General features: G+C 38.9%; 1 protein-coding gene across 1 annotated transcript; it reads right to left on the bottom strand.

Moving 5' to 3' along the window:
• Nucleotides 1-307: 307 nt before the first annotated feature.
• zgc:63587 (septin-2) lies at nt 308-25,401 on the bottom strand. Its single transcript, XM_003451040.5, has 12 exons — nt 25,246-25,401; nt 18,220-18,275; nt 17,674-17,773; nt 17,496-17,582; nt 17,072-17,195; nt 15,705-15,839; nt 15,251-15,368; nt 4,863-4,964; nt 4,506-4,651; nt 4,266-4,349; nt 4,118-4,175; nt 308-1,126 (listed from the first exon to the last, which is right to left on the bottom strand). Exons 2-12 carry the CDS (start codon nt 18,244-18,246, stop codon nt 1,061-1,063), a joined length of 1,047 nt encoding a protein of 348 aa, XP_003451088.1. The 5' UTR covers nt 18,247-18,275; nt 25,246-25,401; the 3' UTR covers nt 308-1,060.

The raw sequence follows: 25,401 nt of genomic DNA, 5'->3' as shown, positions 1-25,401 counted from the left end.
TGACACATTGATAAGAAATAATGGCACGAGTGACAGCACGATTAAACGGCAGTGCTGGGGAAATGTTAAGGTCTGCTGTTCACAGAGGGCTGGAGGGAGTTTACACACAGCTTAAACTGAAATGAGTGAATACAGTAAGTTGAAAAGCTGCACATGTAGTGTACAAGCCGACCGTTTTACACATGAAATGATGTCACCGACACAAACATGGGAACATTGTAACTTACAGTACTGATTGATTAGTTTTCAGTCTGAAGTTATAGTTTGGCACATTAAAATCAGGTATTACAGATAAATTAAAAAAAAAAAAAACTATGAAATTCTAAAGCCTGGAGGGTTTGCATTAGTTTTAGCTGTTGGTTATACAATAAAGTCTCTAGTCTAACACATTTAGGAAAACCAGATTTAAGAGCTTTCCTCATCATGGTTTACCACACGTATCTATCTCTGTGGTAATATTTATAATTATTGCATTATCAGGCTGAAGCAAACAGGCACTAATGGTTATTCAGAGGTGAAGGTGATGGGTGAGTGATGAGTAACCAACAGAAAAAATGAGAAGCAAACTATTTGTACCTTTAAGTGAATGAGTTCAAACCCGATAGCAGAATAAATGGAAAATAATGCATTGTAAAGTTTTGACCTGTGAGGTGAAACTCACAGTTTGTATATTATGTAAACACGTGTGTGACGGTAAAACTACTCGGTACCACTGTCACTGTCAACGCTGAGGATAACAACTAAGAAGGCTAAATAGCAGATAAATGATAATCATCCAGTATTCAAACATTGACTTGTTTTTTACCCACTCCCACAAGGAGACTAGTTTGAATGTGGAGTCTTGAAGAGACAGAGCCGCCAAACAGCCGATGGATGGAAGAATGGAGGGAAGAAGAAGAGATGGTAGTGTGCACATAGATGTGGTTCTGGAAACTGGCTCCTGGTGGGTCTGCAGAGTGGCAGGGCTGGACAACTAAGTGTATGCATGTGTGTGTATGCTTTATGTGTACGTGTGTGCTGGTGGCTTGGATCACAGTGCTTCCCTTCACCTCCGACCCTTTTAGTCGTCCGACTTCATCTTCATCTGTGCCTGCATCTGCGCGATCATCTCCTGCATGCGTCTCAGCTACAGAAAGAGAAAGAAGATGAAAATAAAACCCCATTGAAGTTTTTTCAAGCAGTGACCACTTTCACATCAGTATGTTTCATTTAGTTTGGTCAGATTTAGGCAACCAAACTATCGATATAAACTTATCAGAAGGTCGTGGTCTGGGGTTAAAATACACACATATCTGCTGATTCAGTCAGCCTTCTTAGAATATTAGCCTGTGGCGAAATGTAATGTGCGACTTCAAGACCTGATGTCTGCTTCAAAGAATACTTCTCCTTTTTTGTACTGGGAGGACTGTAATAGCCATAATGTCACAGCCCAGGAAACAACACACACCCAGAAAATATTCATGTATTAACAGAAAAGAAAAAACAAGCCTTATTTCTCTTTAATAATAAAATATTAAAATTGTTTTTAAGCTTAAGAAATATCACAACAGTATAATTCACTCAGTATTTAACTAGGCTAAAGCAGCCAACTAACTGCCATCTGAAACAGCGCACAGAATAACATTTTGTTTACACAACAAAACAATTATGTGCTTGTTTAGTCACCATTTACTTAAATAGAGAGTATTTATATCAGCTATAATATAAAGAGCTTAAAAATAAATAAAGCAAACCAATAAATGAATAATGGCTACATGGGAAATGTTAAAGAGTAAAAAGCACTAAAACGAAGCCAATATTTAAAACTAACATTGAGGATGCACTACAGAAGGATCACAGGTGTTTTTATTAAACAGCAGCTCTCCTGTTAATATCTCTCGCCCTCTTGTGGCAGAGCACAGAACTTCAAGCAGTTCAAGCCAGATTACTTTTCCTCAGTAGGTGAAATATGGTTGTTTCTACAGAACTAAGAGACTGACATGTCTGCTACTGTACAGTATTATGTTGTCTAAAACAAGGGAAGATGGCATCTTGCTGCAACTGAATTACCCATTTAAAAAGTCTATATTTAAGTCTTCGTGTCTAAGTTTACCTTTGACATTTTGGCTTACAAAGCTTTAGTTTAAGCCTCCTGTGGGATGTTAACTCTACCCTCAGCTCTGACTGTAAGGAAAATAAACCCTGTAGTGTCAGAAAATGTATATTTAACCCTAACCCTAAGAATGTATTGAGCTATCCGCTGAATTTGCCTGAAAACTTAAGAAAGACAAATTTGACATTACTGCACATTGAACTGACCCGCGATGCATTATCCGATCATTGAATGTGACACAACTCAGAACTCCTAATCAGTTCTCAGTTGACGACTATTTCCAAGAACCTCTCAAGTAAATAACAATTACTTATTCATTTACTCTGGGACCTTTTAGGAATCTAGGGAGTATCACAGGTCATTGTGATATTTCCTCCCAGCAAAACCTCTCACGACATCTAAACAAATCAGCCAAACAAACGATCCCTCTGGCTTTGTGGCTTCGGTTCCTAACGTTACTGAGGTTGTTCCCACCATAAAAAACACCCAGGCAGGAAGTGATGGCATATCCTGCTTGGAGACATTGTTTACAAACAGCTCTGATTGCACTCCACCTGCTCACTATGCCTGCCCTGCGGCAGTAACAGAAAAAGGCCAATCAAAGGCAATCAGGAAACAGGTTATGACCTGATGACATGCAGGCTCAGCGGCCCATAAGGTTAACAATGCATATCGAGTGAAAATAAGAATGTTTTTGCGTTCCAACATACAACCAGACAGAAAAACAGGCTGCTTTCCTGGTTTACATTTGCAGCTTCTAAAACTGTGGTCATGACCTTTGAAAGCACGTTATGTTACAGTGCTGCAGGCTCAGTGTGATTCTGCATTTATACCTGAATATACACCGAGTGCCAGAGCTGACTTATTCAGACATCAGATCCTCGTGTGTTGTCTGAACATCATGTCAGCCATTTTTCACCCTGAAATATTCTACTGAACTGTTTTCAAGATGAAACGATCAACTGAGCCTTTCTACATTTACAGATTTATAGCTCACAGACATCATGATTTCACTGGGAAATCAGGCTACTTTATGCTTTTTATTTATGCTTTTCATCTGTGTAGTTCTGTTACTTTAACAAAAAAGAAAAAAGAACAATGATAGAAATCCTTTTTTTTAACCTGGAAACACACACATGAAATTATGTTGTGAGTGCTGAATTGAAAGCCTGGAACATTGATTTAGTTTGGACAAATGTGAAGCACTGTAAACAGCCTTAGCCTTTATTGTATTAATAAAGTTTCATTTACTTATTTTACAAAAAAGACAACGATTATTAACCTCTATGTTTAAAAAAAAATTATAAATCCTAATTCTTTTGATTTTTGTTAGCGCTAAACACACAATGAGGAATTGGAAATAAAGTCCTTAAATATCACAGACCTACAACTTAACAGACAATTCATTCTGGTAAAGATGAAGATGTTTTTGACATGCGTGAACTGTGGGGTGAGTACTGTTACATTTTATGTAAAATTGTATTTTTCATTTTTCATTTTTTGTAGGTGTTGTTAATCATTGCTGTATTATATAAAGAATATATATCTATTTGTATAGATTGAAATTTAAATTTTAACAAATCCAGTAGGGTACAATGTGGATTACAATTGGGGTCTTAAATTATTTACCAAAGAATTCATTACATGCCCCATAAATGTTCCTTTTAAAATTCCAAGTTAAACGAGTACAGTCTTTGGTGATTATAAGCAGCCATAACAACATTACAGTATTCCACATAAACCTCAAACCGAAGGTTTACAGGTCAGATTATTTCTCTTTAAAACTGAACAGGTTTCTATGTCGTTTGCAAAGAAAATGAAAATTTGTAAATATACTTGTTATGATGTAAGACTGAAATGTAAGTATTTGCTAAATTATTCACACGTGTCTGTGCCTTAAATGAGTGAAGTGAAAAAGCGCCACAGACTAATATTATTTAATTCTATTTCAGACTGTTGAGGTCTGTGTGTACTGCTATTCACTTTTATTGCTCAAATACACAAATCTGCTTCGTGTGTTTTTACCTCTGCCTCCTTCTGTAGCAGGATCTGGTCCTTATCCAACACATCCTCATCCACAGCTCTGCAGGACAAATGAAGCAATTAATATTATACTCCTTGAATGAAACAGGAATAGCTAATGTGTGTTTTGCTATATCAAACAGGATCCCACCTGCCCGCTCTCTTCAGCCTCTCTGAGCGGAAGTTCTCATAATGCAGATCCTGAGTTACCTCTTGGAGGTCTTGCATGTGGGTCCTGCAATAGACAGACACCAATCACATCTTCAAACACTAGAGGGCAGCAGAGCTCAGAATTTAACTTCATCTCTGGCAGCGACAAGCTTAACATGGTAAAAGTTCTGGTTAGGTTTTAAAAGACTTTACTTTTCAAATTATAACCAAAGATACTCACACAAGCATGGTGCGCAACTTCAGGAAGTCATTGTGCTCAGGATTCTCCACCTCTACTACACCCCAGGGGTACAGACGACCACGGATCTTCTTCCCCTTCACTTCGATAAGCTGGTTGGAGCCAATGACAGCAAAGGGAATGCTTGCCTGGGAAAGGAAGTTAAATGTTAGTGGACACCCAAAGTCAGAGGAAAGGCTATGGAAAGACATGTGGAAAATAAAGGTATCAGAGAGGAGCAGTTCCAGTGAAGGGAAGCAAAGATGAATGGGAAGAGAATGGTGTATCACTGAAACAGCAGAGAGAAATGGCGGACCTCCTATGGTAACAGCTGGCATTAGCTGAGTGTCCCTCTCTCACCTTCAGGACTCTCGTCTGCTCTTTGAACTCCTCATCCTCGTCAGAGTCGGCATCAGGTAGCTGATAAATTTTTATCCCTTGTTCTGCAATCTCATCCAGGATCTGAGAAGTGGAAACGAGAGAAACTGAGTAAAGAGGCCATGCCGTGGCGTCACTGTGATCCTGAACTCTCCCACTGTGATGGGAATCTCAACTCGAGCCCAACAAATGTGCCACTGCAAATACTACAAGACGGGTCAGCTTGACCTTTACCAACAGGGTACTGCAGCAGTCCAGAAAGCCAGATGTCACCTCATTTGAACCGTAAAATGTTCACATTGTTGCTAGCAATGAGGACCATTTCATTTTTTATTAAAAACTCTAATCATATATCCTAACTAAAGCAAAATAAACTAAAACAACATCAATGCAGCTGATAACTGCAGCTGACCACTTCAGCTCAGCATATAGGTACTTCTGCAGTTCATCCAAACACATTTTCTCTGGAAAGACCAATGTCAACTTGTTTTTCAGGCTGTCTGTCAGCATGATTATGGAAAAAGGAAAGAGAAAAATATTTCAATCTTTATGCGGATGCTCTTTTTAGAGCTGACAGAGGATCTGCTCTTAAAGCACCCGTCTAGTCTTAAAATGGTGCACTGGTTCATAGTGCATTCACAGTAAACTGTGAATTATATGTAGAAAATAACAGCCGCTGTCCCATAAACAGAAAGTAAGGAAGCTCTACTGAGTAATAGGAGGGTGTGAGTGAGCACCTGTTGTTGCAGCAACACATTTAATTAAAGACCCCTGTGGAGGAGAAGGAGTTGAAACAGAAAGGTTAGACAGGTGAAAAAAAAAATAGCCTGTGTGCGCGTCAAACTTCCAAAGAGTCCGAAACAAAGATCTCGCCCTCCTTTATTTCTTCTCTGACCGGTGAAGAAACAAGCTGAAACAAAGGAGCTTTCTTCTCTACTACCGCTGGGACAGATGTCAGTATTTATTATTGTAAACATCAAAGCTGCATTTTGCTTTTGTGTTCCCGAGAGGAGAATTTTGAAAACGACAATGCAATCTTGTGTAATGGTGCCAAAAAATGTCAAGCGCCGTTTTCCTGACTTTTTTGGGGACTTTCAAGTACTATAGTGTATAATAGGACAGTGGTGAGTCAGCCAGCAGCCTGGGAAGTGAGTGCAGCTTTTCCTACAGAGCGCAGCTCCTGTTTAAGTCCTTGTTATGGCTGTCGCTTGTTTTCTCAGTGAGCTCTGCGCGCAGTGTATGTGAGATAGTGTGTGCGCGGCGGAGAGTCGGGTATTGTTGTGGGCCAGATCTAAAAACAAACAGGCTTTGCAGGACCGAGAGGAGAGCGTGACACCAGGCTAGAGCCTCAGTTTCTCCCTCATGTACTCAAACACCAGATTTACAGGGACCTTCTACATGGAGGCTCGATAAACATCACTCTGGTGGGGGAGCGCACAGAGAATTTTGGGAAACTATGCACTCAGCGGGAAAATAAACATGTGTGACACAATGACAGGAAAAAAATGAAACAAACAAATCCTGTAAAACAAGTAGATGAGATTAGACACAAATGCATATGTGATATGTGATAAAATAGAAACAAATCCAACCAAAAAACGTGAACTGAAGAACCGATAAAAACAGAATAACACAGATTTTTTACAAATGCAAAGTACAATTAAATATCTACAAACCTGATCTAGTCATTGCGCAAACACAAGTCTGTTGTCTGCCATCATCTGTTTCCAGACCTTGTTAATCTTAAATGGCTGTTTACCTGAATTATTCTGTTCTGTAACGTGTGCTTAGCACATGCTGAGACCTATAATCAAGACCGCTAATGGATCATGTGATTTCAAAACCACCACTCGCTCCAAATACCTGTTGTCTCCTGCCGATTTACTGTACACAATGTAGGCCTTAATCCCCAACGCTACACCAGCCTCTCCTTCTCGTAATTGAGTATTTTAGTTGGCACGGGGATACTGGCAGTGGGAACCAAGTTAACTTTATGACCATCATGTCAGGCCATAATACGCCACACACACCCACCCCACTGTTATGATTGGCTTTAGTGGTTTGTTCAATGCTGTCAGAGCGGCAGACAAACAATGCAACTCCAGACTCTGCCTGAGCATTAATTAGAAAAGGAAGCCAACAATTTATCATTTTACATCTTTGGCTTACATCACAGAATATGAACTGATGTTTGTAGAAAGACTCCATCATGCTCGGCAGCTCTGAGTCCAGTGTGAGGGTATGATATGATATGGTACTTTTAGGTTTGAAGATAGGTTAGAAATGGGACAAACGGCAGGTGAGTCATGCCAGACGTGTATTTACAGAGAAAAGCTGGTATCACTCAGTTCTTGAAATAGCAGTATGAAATATACTGTAACAGTTATGTACAGCCCAAATATAGCATACCCACAGGTCTATACATAGATATAATTACACAGGGTGTAGTGGTGGGAGATGTGACTAAGCACTTTTTCAACTGCAAAGCAGGTTGAGCCAAGACCTCCAATCATAAAGAAACAAGATGCAAACCCATCATTAGAGGGATTACAGTTTCATCTCTTAACCTGCTGAGGGAAAAATATTTTCAAGATTTGTTCATTCTTCTAAGCTAAGCAAAAAAAGAATATGAATGACTCAAACACCTGCCAAGCTATGAACAAACATCACTGAAAGGAAACAAACACCAGCCAAAGAAAAGAACACAGAAACAAAAAAGGGGATTGTGTAGTTCTGACATTCAACAGGTGACTGCATGCACAAGCAAACACTCCCAACTATTAAAGGTTTTTTCGTGTGATTGCTGAGGATAGAGCTGAGTCTCTTGGTTTGGTCTGATTTGTATCCAATAAAGTCAAACTGTGGCATGGAACAATACTTGGAAGGAGAAACATGGAGCAAAGTATTCTTGGGAACTCAACAATGCAGACATAGAAGGAAAACATTACAGAAAGCCAAAAGGGATTAAAAAAAACAAAACCGCATTTCAATTCCAATCAACCCTGACCAAGTAAGAATCGAAAGACTAAAGACCAGACCAAGAGCACTTCAAATAAGGTTTATGTAACCTTAAAGATGCATGCCAGCTTCTTCAAGGGATCTACGGGAATAAAACAGTGCATCCCTGCCATTAGAAGCAGGACATCCGAGCAGCTTTCAAACCTTCTTTCATACCAGAAACAGCTTAAACCTTATGATGCACTATTCCAATTTCTTCATTGGAGACTGAGAGATTTGTTACGACTGACCCACATGGAGGGTCGCTGCTTGTTATGAGATTAAAGGACAGGGGTCCCTTTTTTTCAAGGCTGAAGACATTATTAAAGGAAAATCCACAGTGTGCCTCTTGTAAGACTCCAGTAGGTCCAACTGTGTGTAAACTACTGCTTGCTCTACACCTTATAAAGCCATGCACTTACTTTAATGTTGAATTTTTACTTTTCTGAAGGAAAGAGCTAATATAGGAGTACTGTAAAGGTCTTCAAAGGTCAACTGGAACTAATACTGGCATTGGTATTTAGCTGTTCATTTTAATAGTAAAAAATGTTAGAATCAAGGTGAAAATTGTCAATGTATTGTTATTTGGCGAGCATCTTTTATTTCACCATCTTTGTGTACTGGTGCCACTATACAAATTTCCTTAATACATTACAACCTTATATAAGAGATGCTTGAAGCAAAGACTTAAAAAAAAAAAAAATTTTAATTAAAAAGGGCATTTATTTTTTATTTCTAACAACAAACACAAATGTAATCAGTAAATGTGGTAAAAGATGAGCTATAGCGGATTTTCACACTGGATAAACAAATATTATGGTCAAAAACATATTTTCTGTTAATGTGTTTCAAGTCACAGTAAATCTCAGCAAAACAGAGTACTGATGGGTCTGATGATGGATTCCTACTTTCTGCATGACAAACACGGAGAAATATGAGGAAGCAGCAATATAGTCTTACAAAAAAATAAAAGGGACAGTACTGTTAAACAACACCATGATAAATAATGGTCAAAAAACTGATGTCTAGAAAGGTATGACCCCCTTCAGACTTTTCCAAACTCATAACAAGACTTCTAATTCTCTCTCACAAAATCAAAGCACATGGCTTTTAATTAAATATGTCAACAAATATTGACACTTGTTACAGAGTACTGAACTCGTTGTATCTTTGTAATTAATATTCCAGAAAACATACCTTCACATATAAACTTCCTTCTATTTAGCTTCCAAATACAACCTCAAGACACATGAAACCGAACACTTTTGTCTTGCCAGGAAACGCCTTTCAGCTAACCGGCTCTCTCCTGCCTGCAGGGAGTCTGAGGGGGTGAGGGAGCCCCAACAATACCTGATCTGAGGGGGTCGGAGGGGGATTTAGATCTCATACCAGCCATCTAACCAAACGCGCGCACACACACACACACACACACACACACGCACACACACACCTAAGTACTAACATACTGTGTTCAACTACTATAATCTGGCGTCAGTAGCAGGAACAGAGCCTGTATGTTACGTGCATGGAGCCTTGTAGCTCAAGGAGGTCAGTGATTCACCAAAGTAAAAGAACAACAACAAGACAGGTTAAAAAAGCCATTCTGACCGGACAATCTACAGACTAAATCCCTCAGAAAGTTCCCTTAAAAGTACAAAACTAATTGTGACACACAGTAGCACCAGTAGAACACCACAACACACACAAACACTTTCTAGAAATATTTTGTTGGTCCAGATTTGAATGTTTTAAAGTGAGGTACTGATGTAAAGTACAAAGGAAGTCCTACAATCATAGTACCAAGAAGGTATCGTATGAGTAATAATGAACACACAAACACACACCCACCCACACTCCTATTGTCTGGGCTAAGCATTAGTACAGTTAAGACCACCCACCTTTCCTTTGATCAAAGAGCATACAGAGAGATACAATTGAGCCATTCACGTAATCTTGTATTTATGTGAGATTTAGAAGAGGACAGGCACAACCACAAACCAAGTTTTGTGACTTTATTTGCTAATCAAAAGGGACTCAACAGCTTCAAGTGACTCATCAGCAGTAAGCCAAAGTCCAGAAATGATCTTTTCAGATTTTTAACGCTACAGTTGACCCACACTTTCTTCACTTGAACGCAATTAATCGTGTGTAACAGAGTTGTGTGTTCCATGAGACAAAAGGCCTATTTATTATTTTAAAATCTTTGGAGATGGGGAACGTGCCCTGGCACAATGACCAAAGGACGGCATAAAAATAAATATATCACCCTGTTTGAAACACTGGAAGGAAAAGGACCAAGCACAAGCTGATCAGGGCCTAACACAAGGAACTTGCAATCACCCCATAACCTCACTGATAAGGTACCAGTCTAAGCCTGCACAATAAGAATTTAAATTGGAGCTCATCAGGAAACTCACATAATTACATATCATTAATCAGGTGTGTATAATTACTTCAAAAATATGTTTTTCTGACTACTAATCATGCTTTGATTTTGCCATTTAACTAAACTTGGTTTAAACGATTAAAATTCGAGAGATAAAGTTTTAACACCAAAAAAAAAAAAAAAAAAAGAGTTGAACAAGTTAAGTATGATCACTGTTTATGAAACATACATTTTTTTTTAACTTTTAATGAAACATACATTTTTGTATTGAATTTATTCAATAATTCTTTTTTTAATGTATTATTTTCTTTCGCCTTTATTTTGGTGACATCTAGTTTTACAGGTGTTGCAAAAAGAATCGGTGTAAAAAGCTGCAGCTTCAGCCTTTTCAGTCAACTATCTGGATTCTTTCAGTTTAGGTCAATTTTTTGTTGTCAATGTTTATTTAATCTGGTTTCTGTGTCTGGTTTCTGTCACTTTAAAAAAATATTAATAGTGATGCAAATAAAAACAGTCATTATTATTACTGACTGTGTCAAAACTGGTAACGTGCACCAGTGGAGAGCTTATTCACAAAGTAGGAGTATGGTGGAAGAGTTGGGGACATGGTAGTAAGTAACAAAATGCTCTGCGAACTGAGACAAGGGCAAACAGAAGGATAAGGAGAAGAAAGAAGAGGAGATGAGGAAGACATGAAAAAGAGGCTGAAGTATTGTTTGCGGTCTACAGGCTTGCGCGAGAACAGAGGAGGAGCTGGGTTCTCTGGCCTTCACTGACCTCTGACTTTAGTCTTCACACAAAAGGAAAGAAAGCTCACACAGTCACAATCAGTTTAACACAACTTTCTTACGCCTTTGCCTATAGCAAAGGCATCCTTATCCACTCTTTTACCTTTTAGTGCAAATTCCTCACACTTTAAATATGCTGATCACTTCCAAAAATCACAGACTGGGATTTTAGATGTTTTCCCTTCGTTCTGGGCAGTGTTTGTTTTAGGCACATTTAATCAAAGGATGAAAACAACACAGAGCGACTCGTAATTTGTTTGTGAGAGGTAATTCATCAGTGCAAGCAGCTGGCCCAGTTTTTAGTTACGTTCACATAAATCTTGGATTTGTATTGGTCTTTTAAGCTTCCTCTCTTTTAGTGGAAATTTTATACAAAAAAGGTGGTTGTTGAAATCAGTCAATTTTAGTGTTGTAGCTACAGAAGGGAAAAAAATAGAAATATGCGCTCTATTTTTTCGATAAGAATAAAGGTCTTTACTCTTTTTTGCTCATCTGGATTCCACTTTATACCAGCTGTGTACCGTCCTCTTCTCTCAAACAGAAAACAACCAGTAAAGTACTTTCAGGCTAAATCCCCACACAGGATATGACTTTAGGGTCCCAGACTGTGAGGATCAGACCCTCAATATACCCTCCTCAGGGCAAGTTATGAGCTAGAGACCACAATGACTCTGGTGAAGGAAATTGGCATTAGAACAAAAGTTAAAAAAAAAAAAAGAAAAGAAAAAGAAAAAAAAGAGGACAAAGATGAAGGGTGAGAAAATAATAGGCTGGTGAAGGAAGCACTGCCAGGAAAGGAAGAAATGGTTAAAAAGCAGGCAAATGACGAGGGGTTTGGTGAACGATGTGACGCTTGTTCAATTTGTTCTTTGAGCCTGAGCTGTGCTACTTGTGTCTTGTCAGTGGAACAGTCTTGACACGTTGCAGGAAATTTATATTGTTCTATACAAGCTGTTTCCCACTAATAATAGGGGAAAGGACTGTACAAGCCTTTGAGGGAGGGGAAACAAATTCTCCAAGCGGTGAGAAACTGCTCTGCAAAAAACAAACTAATAAATTGTGTGGGAGAAACACTGGAGGTTATCAATCATTCTCCAGCATTCAGCTTTCTGGCAGGTTCTTGGCTGATAGTGCTCTGACCTCAAAGGAAGGCCTTGGTGCCGTACTGTACAGGACTGTACAGCAGGAGTCAGGCACGTATACCTAAGAGCCACTTGAACTAATCTGATCAACCCAACAAATACTCACGTCCATTTTCCTGAGAGACACTTAATAGAGATTAATGGGCATTACTATGGCACGTCAAATTTCTAAACATGCAAGAAACCAGATTACTGGGTCAGATATGTGAAATATCCTGAATTCAGTGTAAATTAGTCATCATTTTCATTCCAAGATAATTTCCTATGTAACGAGTGATGAAGAGATCTGCTGCCCAATTTCAATTTGGACAATTTTGGACCATTTTACTGTCCCTTTGACTATTTGAAAAAGAACGTTTGCGATTTCACCAGGACTGCCAAACTTGTACAGAGTAAACATCAAGTCCTGTGTCCATCTGAACTGAATTTGATGGCAATGATCCCAACACCAAGTAGGACTTTCAGGGAAAAACAGGTTGAGCATCTGAAAGCAGATGCGCCGGGAGCTGAAGAGAGGTACAAAAGGAGGCAACGTTGAAGTGCATAGAGCCCACACTGAAATCAGATATGGTTTTTGTTTTTTTTTATGGGCAGAGATGTGGAAATTCTTGATCTCACCCAGTACATGATTCATTTTAATGTAACTCAAAATGCTGGAAAGCAGCAGTAGAGTTTATGTGCTTCCACTTTCTAAAAGGAGTCTCTTGTTCACTGGTTCATCAGTTAAATCAGTACAATTCTGTTCAACTTCAACTGTGTTGTAATATTTAGTAACAAGGATGCACATCCACAGACACTTTGTAAAAAACAGACAAGTAATAACTTATCAAACTATGAGCGACATACAACAAGCACATACAAAACATGTATCTCTTCATTAGGAAATAATGTGCATCTTTAACCCTTTATCTAAGACCAAAGACTGTAATATTGACTCTAAAAAGTGCAGTTTTGCAATCATCAAAGTAGGGCATCCTTGTATATATGAAATACACAAAGCCCACATAGAAGCGCCACAGCAGTTTAGTCATTTATACAAAGATGGAGATAAAAGTTGTACATGCCCAGATTGTGAACAAACAAGAGATAGTACGAATAATATGCCTTCCTAAGAGACACATGGTGCCATTTTTAAATGTAGGGAAGATAGCTCACTAATCCTCTATATTTCCTGTCAATAATAGCTCGTCCAGGGACTCACTATCTTTAGATAGTTATTAAAAATGTACTGAATCCTATGTAACTAAAACAAAAATGATAAACCGTCAATATGTAAAATGGTTTCAGTGCAGTAAAACATGTTTTCTTCATCACTTTAGATGCTATAGATCTTACTGGGTGTGGGTATGCATGAGTTTGACAGTTTTGTTAAACTCTGCAGCTAATTGCTGCTCATTGTACAGTGGGAATTGTCTGTTAAGGGAACACTTAGCAGAGCATGTGAACAAACTGAAAGTTTAGCCGAATGGAGGTCAGATGAGAGTGATACTGTTACAGTATTTCCTTAGAGTCCCTTACTATTTCTCACTTCACTTCTCCTGGCTAAACTTTTATAGTAAATGGAGAAAAATACACACAAAATTAAACAAAAGTTGAGCCAAAACTCTGATAAAGACAGCTGACCTGCTGAAGGCTGGCAGCTGGAGCAAAAAGCCAACAAGCTTGGGGGTTTCCTTCAGCTTGAGGTGGGGGTCAGCAGTGGCAGGAAACATGGTATTTTTAATCTTAAGTGCCAAAGGAACAGACTTGAGGTTTGAGTTGCAGTTAAGTGCAGTTATTGAGTTTTCATGTGCGCCCACTGTTAAATCCTGCTGTCTCAGCAAGTACAAGAAGAAATGTCCTGAATGACCAACTGTAACCTTCTATTTGCTAAGATACTGCATCGGTGATTTCAAGAAATTTAACAGCCCAGGATTTTAACAAAACAGATTGGCTGGTCGGGAGAACAAAGCAGAGCTGGACTCCGGTCAGCCGATCAGCCTGACGCCTGCCAGACCACCGGCTCCGAGACCTGAATGAGAAGCAGGTGGGAGGTCTGGGCATCCGGGGAAGGTGAGGAGACAGGCTGACTTTCAATTAAAGAGGGCTGACAGAAAAAAAAGTTATTAGCAACTGAGGCACAATATGTTTTTTTTAACCAGGCTGCAAAGAGTGGGTCTTTTTCTCACTTAATCATTTCAACTACAAAAAGTGCTAAAGTTCAAAAAGAATTTCTGATGTAACTGATGCAACATTTTTACATTAAAATCATAGAATTAATTACTTAAAAACAGAGAAAAGGCCATATTATCAACCAACTAGTTCCAATTTTCTCTGAATTGAGACAAAAACCACAGAAATAAGGAATACTTAAGCTGTCTCACAGATATAAAAAAGGAAATAAGACGAGGAAATAAGACAAGGAAAGATGAGGAAAATCCTACTAAATCATCTTAAGTGTGAGACATTATCAGCTGAACACACTGCTGTGAAGTGTGTGTGATGAGTGTTACTATGATGTCCTTCCCCTGTGGACAGCAGGAAGCTGAGAAGCGTGCAGGCAGGCAGGCAGACACTTGGGTCAGGTTCAAGAGGAAGTATCTGGGACGTGTTGAAACTGGATGAAATGTGCTTCATCTAAATTATATATGACAAACTTTCCTCAGTCCATCCCTCCTACTGTTTCCTCTCTTGGTTCGTCCCTCCCTTTACTTTGAAACAATCTGAATTGTTATAGTATATCATCAGAAACAAAAAAACTTAAAGCCGTTCATCAGCGCAATTACAGAGAGAAATGCACGCATGCCGTCTCACACAAACGCAAAAAGGTCTGACACGCTAAGCTGCCATTAAAGACAGATAAGCTATATACTGTTTTGTTCCAATCTATGATTATAAGCCACTTTCTAATCTGGGCGTACACATATATCTGCTAATTGGATTATCAGCGTCTTTGGTAAGTGGCATTTGGGCTTTGTGGTAGTATTCAAATAAAGATGATTACATGTGGTATAAATACCATAAAACAGACATTTTAGGATTGAAATTATGTGTCTGTGGGTGTAAAATCAAACTCACCCTCCTCTTCAGGCGATCCCTCTCCCTCAGAGTCAGTGTGTCAGCCTTGGCAATGACTGGGACTATATTGACTTTGCTGTGGATGGCCTTCATAAACTCCACATCCAGTGGCTTTAGACTGGGAAAGAAGCAAGAACAAAGAGGGCAATTAGGACACAGTGAAAAACTGTTTTGAAATGACAAAAATGATAAAAATGGACAAAAAATAACTGCCTTTCACAACATATGACAGTACTGAGAAACAAAGGAGAACTGAAATGTGTAAAAGGAACTCAAGTTAATCAAAAACACTGATGCTAAAGATGTCATAAACAGCAAGAGTTGTGTAGTTTTGAAATACCCAAATTAAGGAAGTTCTGCTTTAGAACCACCAAACATGATTAAAAGTAGTGTGTTAAGTACAACAAGTCAGCTCATTTCTGGTGCCTTTAGTGTTGTGTCGGTGCTTACTTACCCATGTCCAAACGGAGAAATGAAGTAGAAGCAGCAATGCACTCTGTTGTCCACTATGTGTCTGCGATTCAGCCCACTCTCATCATGGAGGTACCGTTCAAATTGATTGTCGATGTACTGGATGATGGTCTTAAAGCTGAAATCAAATACAGAACCCCCCGTCCCAAAAAAACATTTATCTGCACCAATAAGGAATTTGTTGGTTTTAATACATAACTTATTTTCACTCCAAGTTAGATTTTCTCATACACAAAGAGCAGCTTAGAACTGTAAAACACCTGTCATGAGGTTAGAAGGGTCAAAGTGAAGAAATAGTTTCTCAGAATAAGGCCAGGAGATACTTCCACTGAATCGAACACACAGGATGATATAGATCTTCAGAAACCTGCTTTAACTCCCACAAAGACCCTTTAGAGTGTAGTTTTATGTCAGGCAATAGATCACTGATATTATAAATCCTCCCCGTTTATGACTGAATGAATGGATCATTTCCAGTTGAAGGGGTTTATGTCCCTGTAAGAGCTGGAAATTCTATGGAATCAACTTAAAATGAAATGTTTCGTTGCTGTAATTGGCACACCGTCTCAACCTCCCTAACAACAGCAGCGTTACGTTTTAAAAAGGAAAGAAGGAGAGCAGCCATTTTCACACCATCTGTTTCTGACTCATAAGATAAAGAATGTAGCTGACGGCTGCAGTTTTATATCTTCTAGCCAAACAGTCAAATATGAAAATCAACTCGTAGAATGAATATCATTCCTATTTCTGTCAGTGTTAAACAAAGAAACCAAACATATATAATGTTATTATGTTTAAAATCATGTACTTCTATCAGTTTTAACTTTTAGTTCATCTCAGTTCAGTAGTCCAAACTGTTGTCTGATATTTACTGTATGTCTTTAATTTCTAAATAGCTCTTAAAATTTATTTTCATTTATCTACTTTTTAACATTCATAATCTAAATGCTAAAAAAGTGACAGACAAATCTTACAGAAAGAACTTAAAGGTAAGTGAAAAAACTTTTCCTTTTCGATATTAAGTGTGGAGTTGTTATGTAGAGGACCCAAGAATGTAAAACTACAGCTATGCCAGCACAATTAACAGGAAACGTATCCCGGACAGAGAGCCCACGTTGACAGTAGGACGCCCCACATACCGACACATTACAGACGCACACACACGAAGTATAATAGGAGACATGGGGAATGCAGGGGGAGGAGAGGTAGGAAATAAGGAGCCTGAGAGAAAACTTGGGAAAAAAAAAACGCGCATCGGGGACAGGTGGGGAGGATAGGAGATCACGCTGCGCACGTCTCAAGTTGTTCTAACTCCCCCACAACAACAAAAAAAACATAACAAAAACACACCAGTCCTGGCTGTTGATGGCATCGCCGTATCCAGGAGTGTCAACTACAGTGAGACGAAGCTTCACTCCCCTTTCTTCGATTTCCACTGTTGATGCCTCAATCTGCACTGTCCTCTCAATTTTCTCTGTAAAGACAAATCATAAGAAAAATTGCACCAGATTTGCCCCAAACTGTTGGTTTTGCCACATAAGAGAGATATGTGTTTTCTGAACTGTGAGGGCCTGGATAATTGTTGTCAAGCCAGAGCCCAAGTCCTAATCTAAGTCAAGTCATAAGTAGAGCAGGGTCACATTTTGAGACTGCAGCATTCTCAGCATTCCTCTTGAAATAACACTTTGCTGGAGACATTGCAGGAGAGCCTTTTTCTAATATTAAAGTGTGCATGAGTGTGTGTGTGCGCATGTATGGGAGTGTGTGGGCATACCTGCAGCACCAGGGATGTAACGTTCAGGGTAGAGATCAGTGAGAAACAGGCTGTTTATCAATGTGGATTTGCCCAAACCAGACTCCCCTGAAAAACAGAGACTAAACTATAAATCTCTACTTTCAAGAGAAAACATATGGACTACCTCAAACTTTTTCTGGTGCACCCGACCACTCACCTACAACCATGAGGGTAAATTCAAACCCTTTTTTCACTGATTTTCGGTGCACTTGGTTTGGGAGGTTAGCAAACCCTACATAACCTGCAGCATCTGGAAACTGTAGCACAAGAAATACAAATATTCAAATAAGCTGCAAACTAGTCAGAAGTATATGTGATGTTTTGCATTTAGGGTATAGCATAGTATTAGTATGTTACGTGACATTTTTCTGCTTGTTTCTTTCACCCGATAAATCCTCTAAACAACTCCTGCCTCATCATTTTATGAAGTCTAGGTGTAAAGTTGAAGTGTATAAGAGAGAGATTGATGATGATGATGATGATACATATCACTGAGAAACTTTAAACACACAATAAAGTCAAGCCATGAAACAGTTGCATTTAAACAGGATATCCTCTGTGGATGCTTGTGAAGGCGTGTGTGTTTGAGATTACAAGTACCATGGCCTTTAATCACCAGATCCTTATTAGAAAACCACCCACCAAAAATCTGTCATAGTTTAATCTAAACTGTGATGTGAGGAACTTTCTGCCATTTACTCACCTTTCCTTTCTCTCCAGACTGAGACATCGCTACTGTTTATGTGATGTCTGACAAGCCTGCAGGAGGGGGGGGAAAAAAGATAGAGTGGTAAATGACATTACCTAAACTTTCCTCCTGCTACCCATTGTAATGATTCAGATAACGTTTATGCATCATACATAGCTATTCAGTTGAGTGATATATATATGTATATATACACATACAACTTTTACAGAGTGAAAGGTTTTATCAAATTAATAATAACATTTTAATAATAACATTTTTTGTAGCCTAAAAGCTCAACGAGGCCTTTGTTTTTCCTTATGTTTTAAAATGTTATTGCTGTTGTGACTTACACCCTTATGGTTAAATCAGTTGTTCAAGTTAAAGCCTGAAAAAACACTGATATCTGTTAAACCACCATAAAAAAAGTGGCATATTTATACTGGATTTATGCTGCACAGCTGAAAAAATACCCATTTAACTTGAGTCTTCTTCGATTTTCTTATGAAAAACAAAATGTAAAAAAGAAATAAATTCAAATCTGCCAAATCATAAATGTAATCATTTAGTTTAAAATACTGATATAAATTTCAAAACAACTGAAACAACTTTTTGAGTAGAATAATTAATTATGTTTTCGAGGTTTTAGATAATGCACCAACATCCATGGATGGATGGATGGCAGTAATGTTGCCACAAAAATTAACCACCATATCATGAAAAAATATATTATAAAGCTGTGCTGTCACATTGATTTGTAGGATCCTAATAACCTCAGAGAGCTACAAAGAAAGGTGGCAAAAAAAACCTGTAGTAAAAGCAAAAACTTTGATATTTGACCATTTCTTTTTATGCAATTAGAAAAATGCAAAGCTTATACCTTATATCTTTGCAAAAAGACCAAAACATGTAGTCCAAGTTCAGATGCCGATGGCCACACCATTGTTAACACTATCACTCTCACTGCAGAGGTTATAAAATCTGCACAAGTATCTTCCCAGACTCTCATTAAGCTGTTACATTATTGCCTGCTCATTGCTCCTGGCTCTCCCTATGACCCTGAGCAGACGATAGAGCAACAGCCTCATTTGATAAATTCACTACATAATGACTGAGCAGGAAGAACAGGCTCCATTTTATCACCAACACACTGGGTCTTGACAGGTGGAGTGTGATAAGCATTAGAAAGAGGCAGGCTCCCATGTGTTGCTAAACGGAGATGCACTCTGCTTATGTAATCTTTGCCGGTGGAAAGACGTGGCATGGGAACCTGATTTGACCGTGGCATTTGACAAACACATTTGCGGTCACCTGGGGAACCATTTCATACTGTTAAATGTATTAAATGTATTAGTTGGGAGTAGTCTGTATCTAGATCAAAGTGGGCAGCGATCTGTCCTGCTGACAGGGTGGTTTCACAAAGCACACCAGGAGAACAATGGCTGTTTATCCCTTCGGTTCCTGGAGCCTTTCCTATATAGGGCAGCTGGGCTTACAGAGAAGGGGAAACACGTGCCTGAACCCTGAAGACATTTTAAGACCAACCGCATGCAGGACAGTAAGAGGGAGACTCAAACCATTTAGAATGGAGCATTGCTGAATTAAGGTGAAGGGGCAATCCAAGTGATCAGAGACCATATGAGGCCTTGTCCTTAAATTCATCAACTTAAAAGCAATCTCCACGGAAACCTTGAGTCCCTGGATTCATGTGGATGTTAATTGGATGAGTGCCATCCGCATAAAAATTGTCGACAACCAAGCACTCAACAATAGCACTCCCTGATGACAACAGCCTCCTCCCTGCTGTCATACCACTGCTCTGAAATTGCTTGAATTACACTATAAAGAACCAGAAACCTGAATCCAGCCTCCAGTCTCCAGATACCAATCCAACCCATCTATGCAGCCATAAAGAAAGGTAATTCTGTTAAAGCACAAAATGAGATGATAAACCAAAGACTTGTGCTGCCGCCAACCCTCCAACATCCTTATACAGACTTTGTGGGTCTCAAATAGGACCCCAATAAAAACATGACCAATGAATCAAGGCACCAACATTAAAAGACACCATGTGTACTCACACAATGGTGAAATGAATACAGCCTCTAATATAATTGCATCACATAATGCTTTGGAATGAGAAAGGATGACTGGAACAAGCTAAAGATTCAAAGATTCCAACCTACACTTTTGAGCTCCCAAGGATGTACTCTTTCAGACACAGAGGCCAAACCAAAATCTCCCATTGCCTAATCCCTGGTGGATCAGAGCTACTCTGGCTGCCCCGGAGGAATAAATACAAAATTAAACTAGAAAAATTTGCATTTCCTGCGAAAATACTGTGTGGATGCTGTAAATTAAATAAGTGGTTTAACATTTACTATAATGATTTTAGTGTATGTACATATGTCTGCATGTACCCTCTCTCTCCTTCTTAATAGGTTGGCCAATCTGAACATTGTCACACATACAATTATTAACATCTGTATATTTTTTAATAAAGAATTATCCTAAATCCATATTCTTTTGACTTCTGTATTCATCATTCCCTTGTGAATGTAATGATACATTGTTTGCAGAGGTTTCATGTGTCACAGTCAATGAATGTCGCCCATATGTAACGTCCCAATCGCAAATAATCAAATCCATGACAGAATTTTGCTCAAGTCACCACTAAATACAGAGTGAAGGATTTGGAAACAGGCCTGGCAAAAACCACCTGCTTTTTATTATTTTTGCAAGTACTGTTAAAAATGAAAATTTTTTGAATACATTAGGAAGACAGGAAAATTTAATAGACATCCAATCAGCGGCCATACATCCTGAAAGAGTAGCAATACATTCAAGAGTTCTGAAATGTTACCCTCATTGTGGCGCAAAGCATCAAAAGCAGCTTTCTGACCATGACTGGTAGTGTTAGAGTATCAGCGCCTGTTTTTTTCCTAAGGAGGCTAATGAGAGCTAAACACTTTTACTGAGGCTTTAGTCTCAGAAACTGCATGAAAGGCCAGCCAGCACATAAATATTGCTGGCACAGTGCTGCCATGTTTGGAGCATGTACACATCACCCACAGTTTGAGGAAGGTTGAGCAAATCCACAAAGACACTACACACACTAAACACCATTTGTTTAGGCTTCTACCTGCAGGCAGGTGCTTCAGAAGTAGACAGCAAACAGATCGTGACACAACTGAACCTTTTTATGTGCAATATGTTTATTTCAGTCTTTTCATTTTAGAATTTATTTGATCTTATTTTCCAATGCAACATTGGACTCTTTTCCAAATATTGTAAGTTGTGGTTTGAAAAAAAATTAAACTATCGTGGCTGTCAAATGGAGATTGGTCACAACTCATGACCTACAAAATCATTTGTTTCAGGCCTAAAAACACAACAATGGCCATTATTAATGTGTTTTTACTGTTAATGAGTATCTGAGTTAAAGCAGCAGCCCACACAAGTCCACTCAGTTGTGTTGCACACATACACACACTCTAAGTGTTATTCTTCTTCAGGCTCTGTGGGAACCAGCATTAGACCAGCAGCAGATTAATTAAACCGGTCCAATATCTCAGTTGTAATCTCTCAAAGACAACACTACAGGACAGACAGGCGGGAGGCACACTTCAATAATACACTCTTAATAATGGCCATTTAATCGGCCAGGCTGCTGAGCTGCTTACATACACATACACACTGGCATCAGCGGGCCAGACATGGGGGAGATTAAACAGTTAGAGCCAAAAGGGAAAAATGCCACCTTAGAAAGCCAAAGTTGTTGGCATGTAATGCATTTACAGTTGATTTATTGGCTGGAGTGAAACCACGAAGGACCAGCAATGCTAGAAGAACTATTCACCTTCCCTGACAGGCAGTGTCAAAGGTCTGCAGACTCGCTCTTCTTGGATTAAGGCTTCTCTGAACTTATTAAAAAAGATGAAATAATGATTTAACAATGTGGAGACTTTATGAACTCAGTAGCATAAGAACAAAAATGGTAAATTACTGGCAACTGATCAAAGCAACAGGAACCTCAGAGCAGCTGAGCATAATAAAGTGATGTTTGGCAAAAGACCTCCACACGTAGACAATACAACACACAGAGAAGGGGGCTTGACTGTAATTAAGCAGCCCTTGGGGGTCTGAAGGTAGGAATGGTGGGCCAAAGTGGTGTAATAAAGACATGATACAGGCTTTTAAGCTGTGGTTTTGGAAACACTTTAAAAATATGAGCCCACAGAGAGGAAAAAAAGCCACAATTGGCGGAATAAGAAAGCCTTTCGACCACAGGGAAACCACCAGGACTGTTCATAACACACACAGAGCTTAAAGCTTAGGATGATTTATGACAATGAGGACAACATAGGAAATTACTGAAAACAAGTGGGAGCCATTCAGTAAGAAAATATTATCTTTATAATACTCACAGCTGCTGTACACTGGTGCACAGTTAAAGGTGCAGGTAATATAACCTGTTGCTCATTTCCTCCCATTAAATCTCCATAATAATATTTGTAGAAAGCCTTTTATCGAATCACAACACAAATTCCACACTGACTGACTGTAAAGTGCATTAATTTTTAAACTTTATTTCAAAATAAAACTACTTTCTCCAACATCAGAAGGCACTAATCTTCTCTATAGTTGTCTTACAATATATTCAGCCAATATTAGCCAATCAAAGATCTGTCTCTATACATTATATGCATAAAAACATCATGTAGAAAAAGATGTTTGGGTTAATTTAGAACTGCTGTAACATAAAGTCACGAAGTCCTGTTATGAAGCTTTGAGCGTTTTTACTGTCATCATTTTGATGTTTTGAAGCTGGAAGTTAATTGGCTAATAGCTTGAAAATTGCAAGGCTAATCCTTCTTTCTGACACTTAAAATCATCAAAATTAAAATTCTCTCTGTGTTTCCTTAGGCCCATTTTCCCATAGACCACTGTAGGACTGATGTTTATTGGAAGTCTTTTTGACAGCCAACTACAATTAAGGGAAACTAACAGGCCTGCTGGCATTTAGAAATGCTGCAGGTTTAAGGCTTAATTTTTCACACTCAAAAGGTTTGCTTCTATTTCATACAAATGGTGGTGTAAAGTCATGCTGTGTATTAAAGGCAAGTTTCTAACTAGCTGTACATATAAAACAAACTGAAGAAACAGCGTTTATTCTGGGTTTCAGCAACACAAAATAAGGAATATCTTAATAAATCCAAGAATAAAACAAAAACCTCATCCAGATAAGCCTGAGCTTATGGATAACATGGGTAAATTAAACATATGCCCTCAATATTTGAAACTTGAGGCATTCTTAACAATAATTTTTTTTAAAGTCAGGGATGGGGGACTCCAGGCCTCAAGGGCCTGGACACTGGCCCTTGAGGGGTTTTAGATAGCACCCTGAGTCAACACACCTGAATCAAATGATTAGTTCATTACCAGAAAATAAGGAAAGGTATAGGTCACTTTAAAAACTAATACAAACATTTTGTTTATAAATGTGGCAATCCACATTGATATAATTTGCTTATAATTTGTTTTGGTAACAAGACAACATTACTGGGTCAACTTATTATCTTCAAAAATGTGTCTGTTTAACTTTACATCAGTGTGTTTGGCACTGTAGAAACTGTTAAAACTGTGTTCTCCTGTTTATTCAAATTGATCTTTTTAGGACATTTCAAAAAGACATTATTGCAAAAAATTCACATTATGCAAAAAATTCACATTATGTAAAAACAAAAACAAAAATCACATTTTGACACAAGTCCAGCTTAATTGAAAAGTATCCTGCAGTTTCACATCAGCGGTACCTACAGTCCCATTTGGCTCTGCTGGTGTGAATGAAGCTTTGTCTTTCCATTCACACCAGCAGCACAAAACGATCGGAAACATCCCTGTGTAGTTTCAAACAAATGTGATCCCTGTTGGACTGTGTTAGTGAGATAAAGTCGGAGGAAGGGGAAAGGTCAGAGAAAGGTGAAGGTGCTTGATTTGAGCCATGGGGCGTCTTTCATTACGGGAAGATGTTGTTCTTTTAATATCAAATTGATCTCTGTCCAGCTGGCCATGAAGCCTACTTGTTTTCTGTAGTAAGGGGCAGCTGCCGCCTTGAGATTACAGCTTGCAGAGTCTGCCATAGTGCTCACCACTTAACAAGAAAGGAAGTGAAATATGCATGTTTTCCACAGAGTCCAAAACACAACAAAGATGGATGATAATTCTTCAATAGTGGCCCTCAGCCACATCTTAGACAGACACATAATGAAAATGTGTTATCGTTTCCCTCTGTTATTGTTAAAGATGTCTGAAGGCAAAATTTACTTTTCTGGAAATGTGCTTTATAACCAAAGGTCACGGAATAATCGCATGTTAGAAACCAAGTGCAGAGGTCAGGAAGGGTACACAAGAGGAATCTGGAGTAAAGTTCTTTAATGGCGCTGATTTATGAATTGATTAAGCCTGGTGAAGTGTAGCAAGCTTCCCAGCAGTTGGGCCATGGGGTAATAAATGAGGTCAAAGCAGTGTGTAGCGCAGCTGTTCTTCAAAACATGAAGAAGGGGAAGTGTTTATTTGGACAGTTATGTCAAATAATGAAGGAGAATTTAATATAATGCTTTAGTCACTGGCCAGGGGGAGTCTGAAACGTGTGTGAAGGCCTCAGTGTCTGTAACAGTCAGATGTCCACCACACCCAGTCTGTCAGACACTTACTGAGTTTTCCAAACATCTGCTACTGGAACAATGACTTTGCAATTTGCCTGTACCCAGCTTAAGTAAACATAGTAGTTCCTTAAATAGTTTCCTCTTTAAAAACGTGCTCGATAAACCGACGTTGGGTCTAATAAAGCGATGAAACTGTGTTACATGTCAAACTTTAGCATGCAACAGTTGCTACCGCGGCTGGTGTCATATTGCCAGCTAGGCTTCAAACTGATTGTCCGGTTTGTCTCCCTTAGGGTTCCATCGACTAGTCGCTACATTGCTTAAAGTTAAAAATCTATATATCATAATAACAGCAAACAACCGAGCAGTACCTTACCTGTCCGTACCTTTGAAATGCTATTAATCCACCGGAGCGTTTCGCTTCTCTCTGCTGTCCCAGCCCAGGAAGGGAGACCCGGAAACCGCTTCCCTGAGTCCGCCCTCGTCCCAGTGTCTTTTCGTTACCAACGGCTACCGTACAGCGCCACTGACG

The sequence above is a fragment of the Oreochromis niloticus genome, linkage group LG12 (genome assembly GCF_001858045.2).
Source record: "Oreochromis niloticus isolate F11D_XX linkage group LG12, O_niloticus_UMD_NMBU, whole genome shotgun sequence".
Classification (NCBI taxonomy): Eukaryota; Metazoa; Chordata; class Actinopteri; order Cichliformes; family Cichlidae; genus Oreochromis; species Oreochromis niloticus.
Note: the sequence above shows the minus strand (reverse complement) of the source record. Positions and strands in the feature narration are given on the sequence as shown.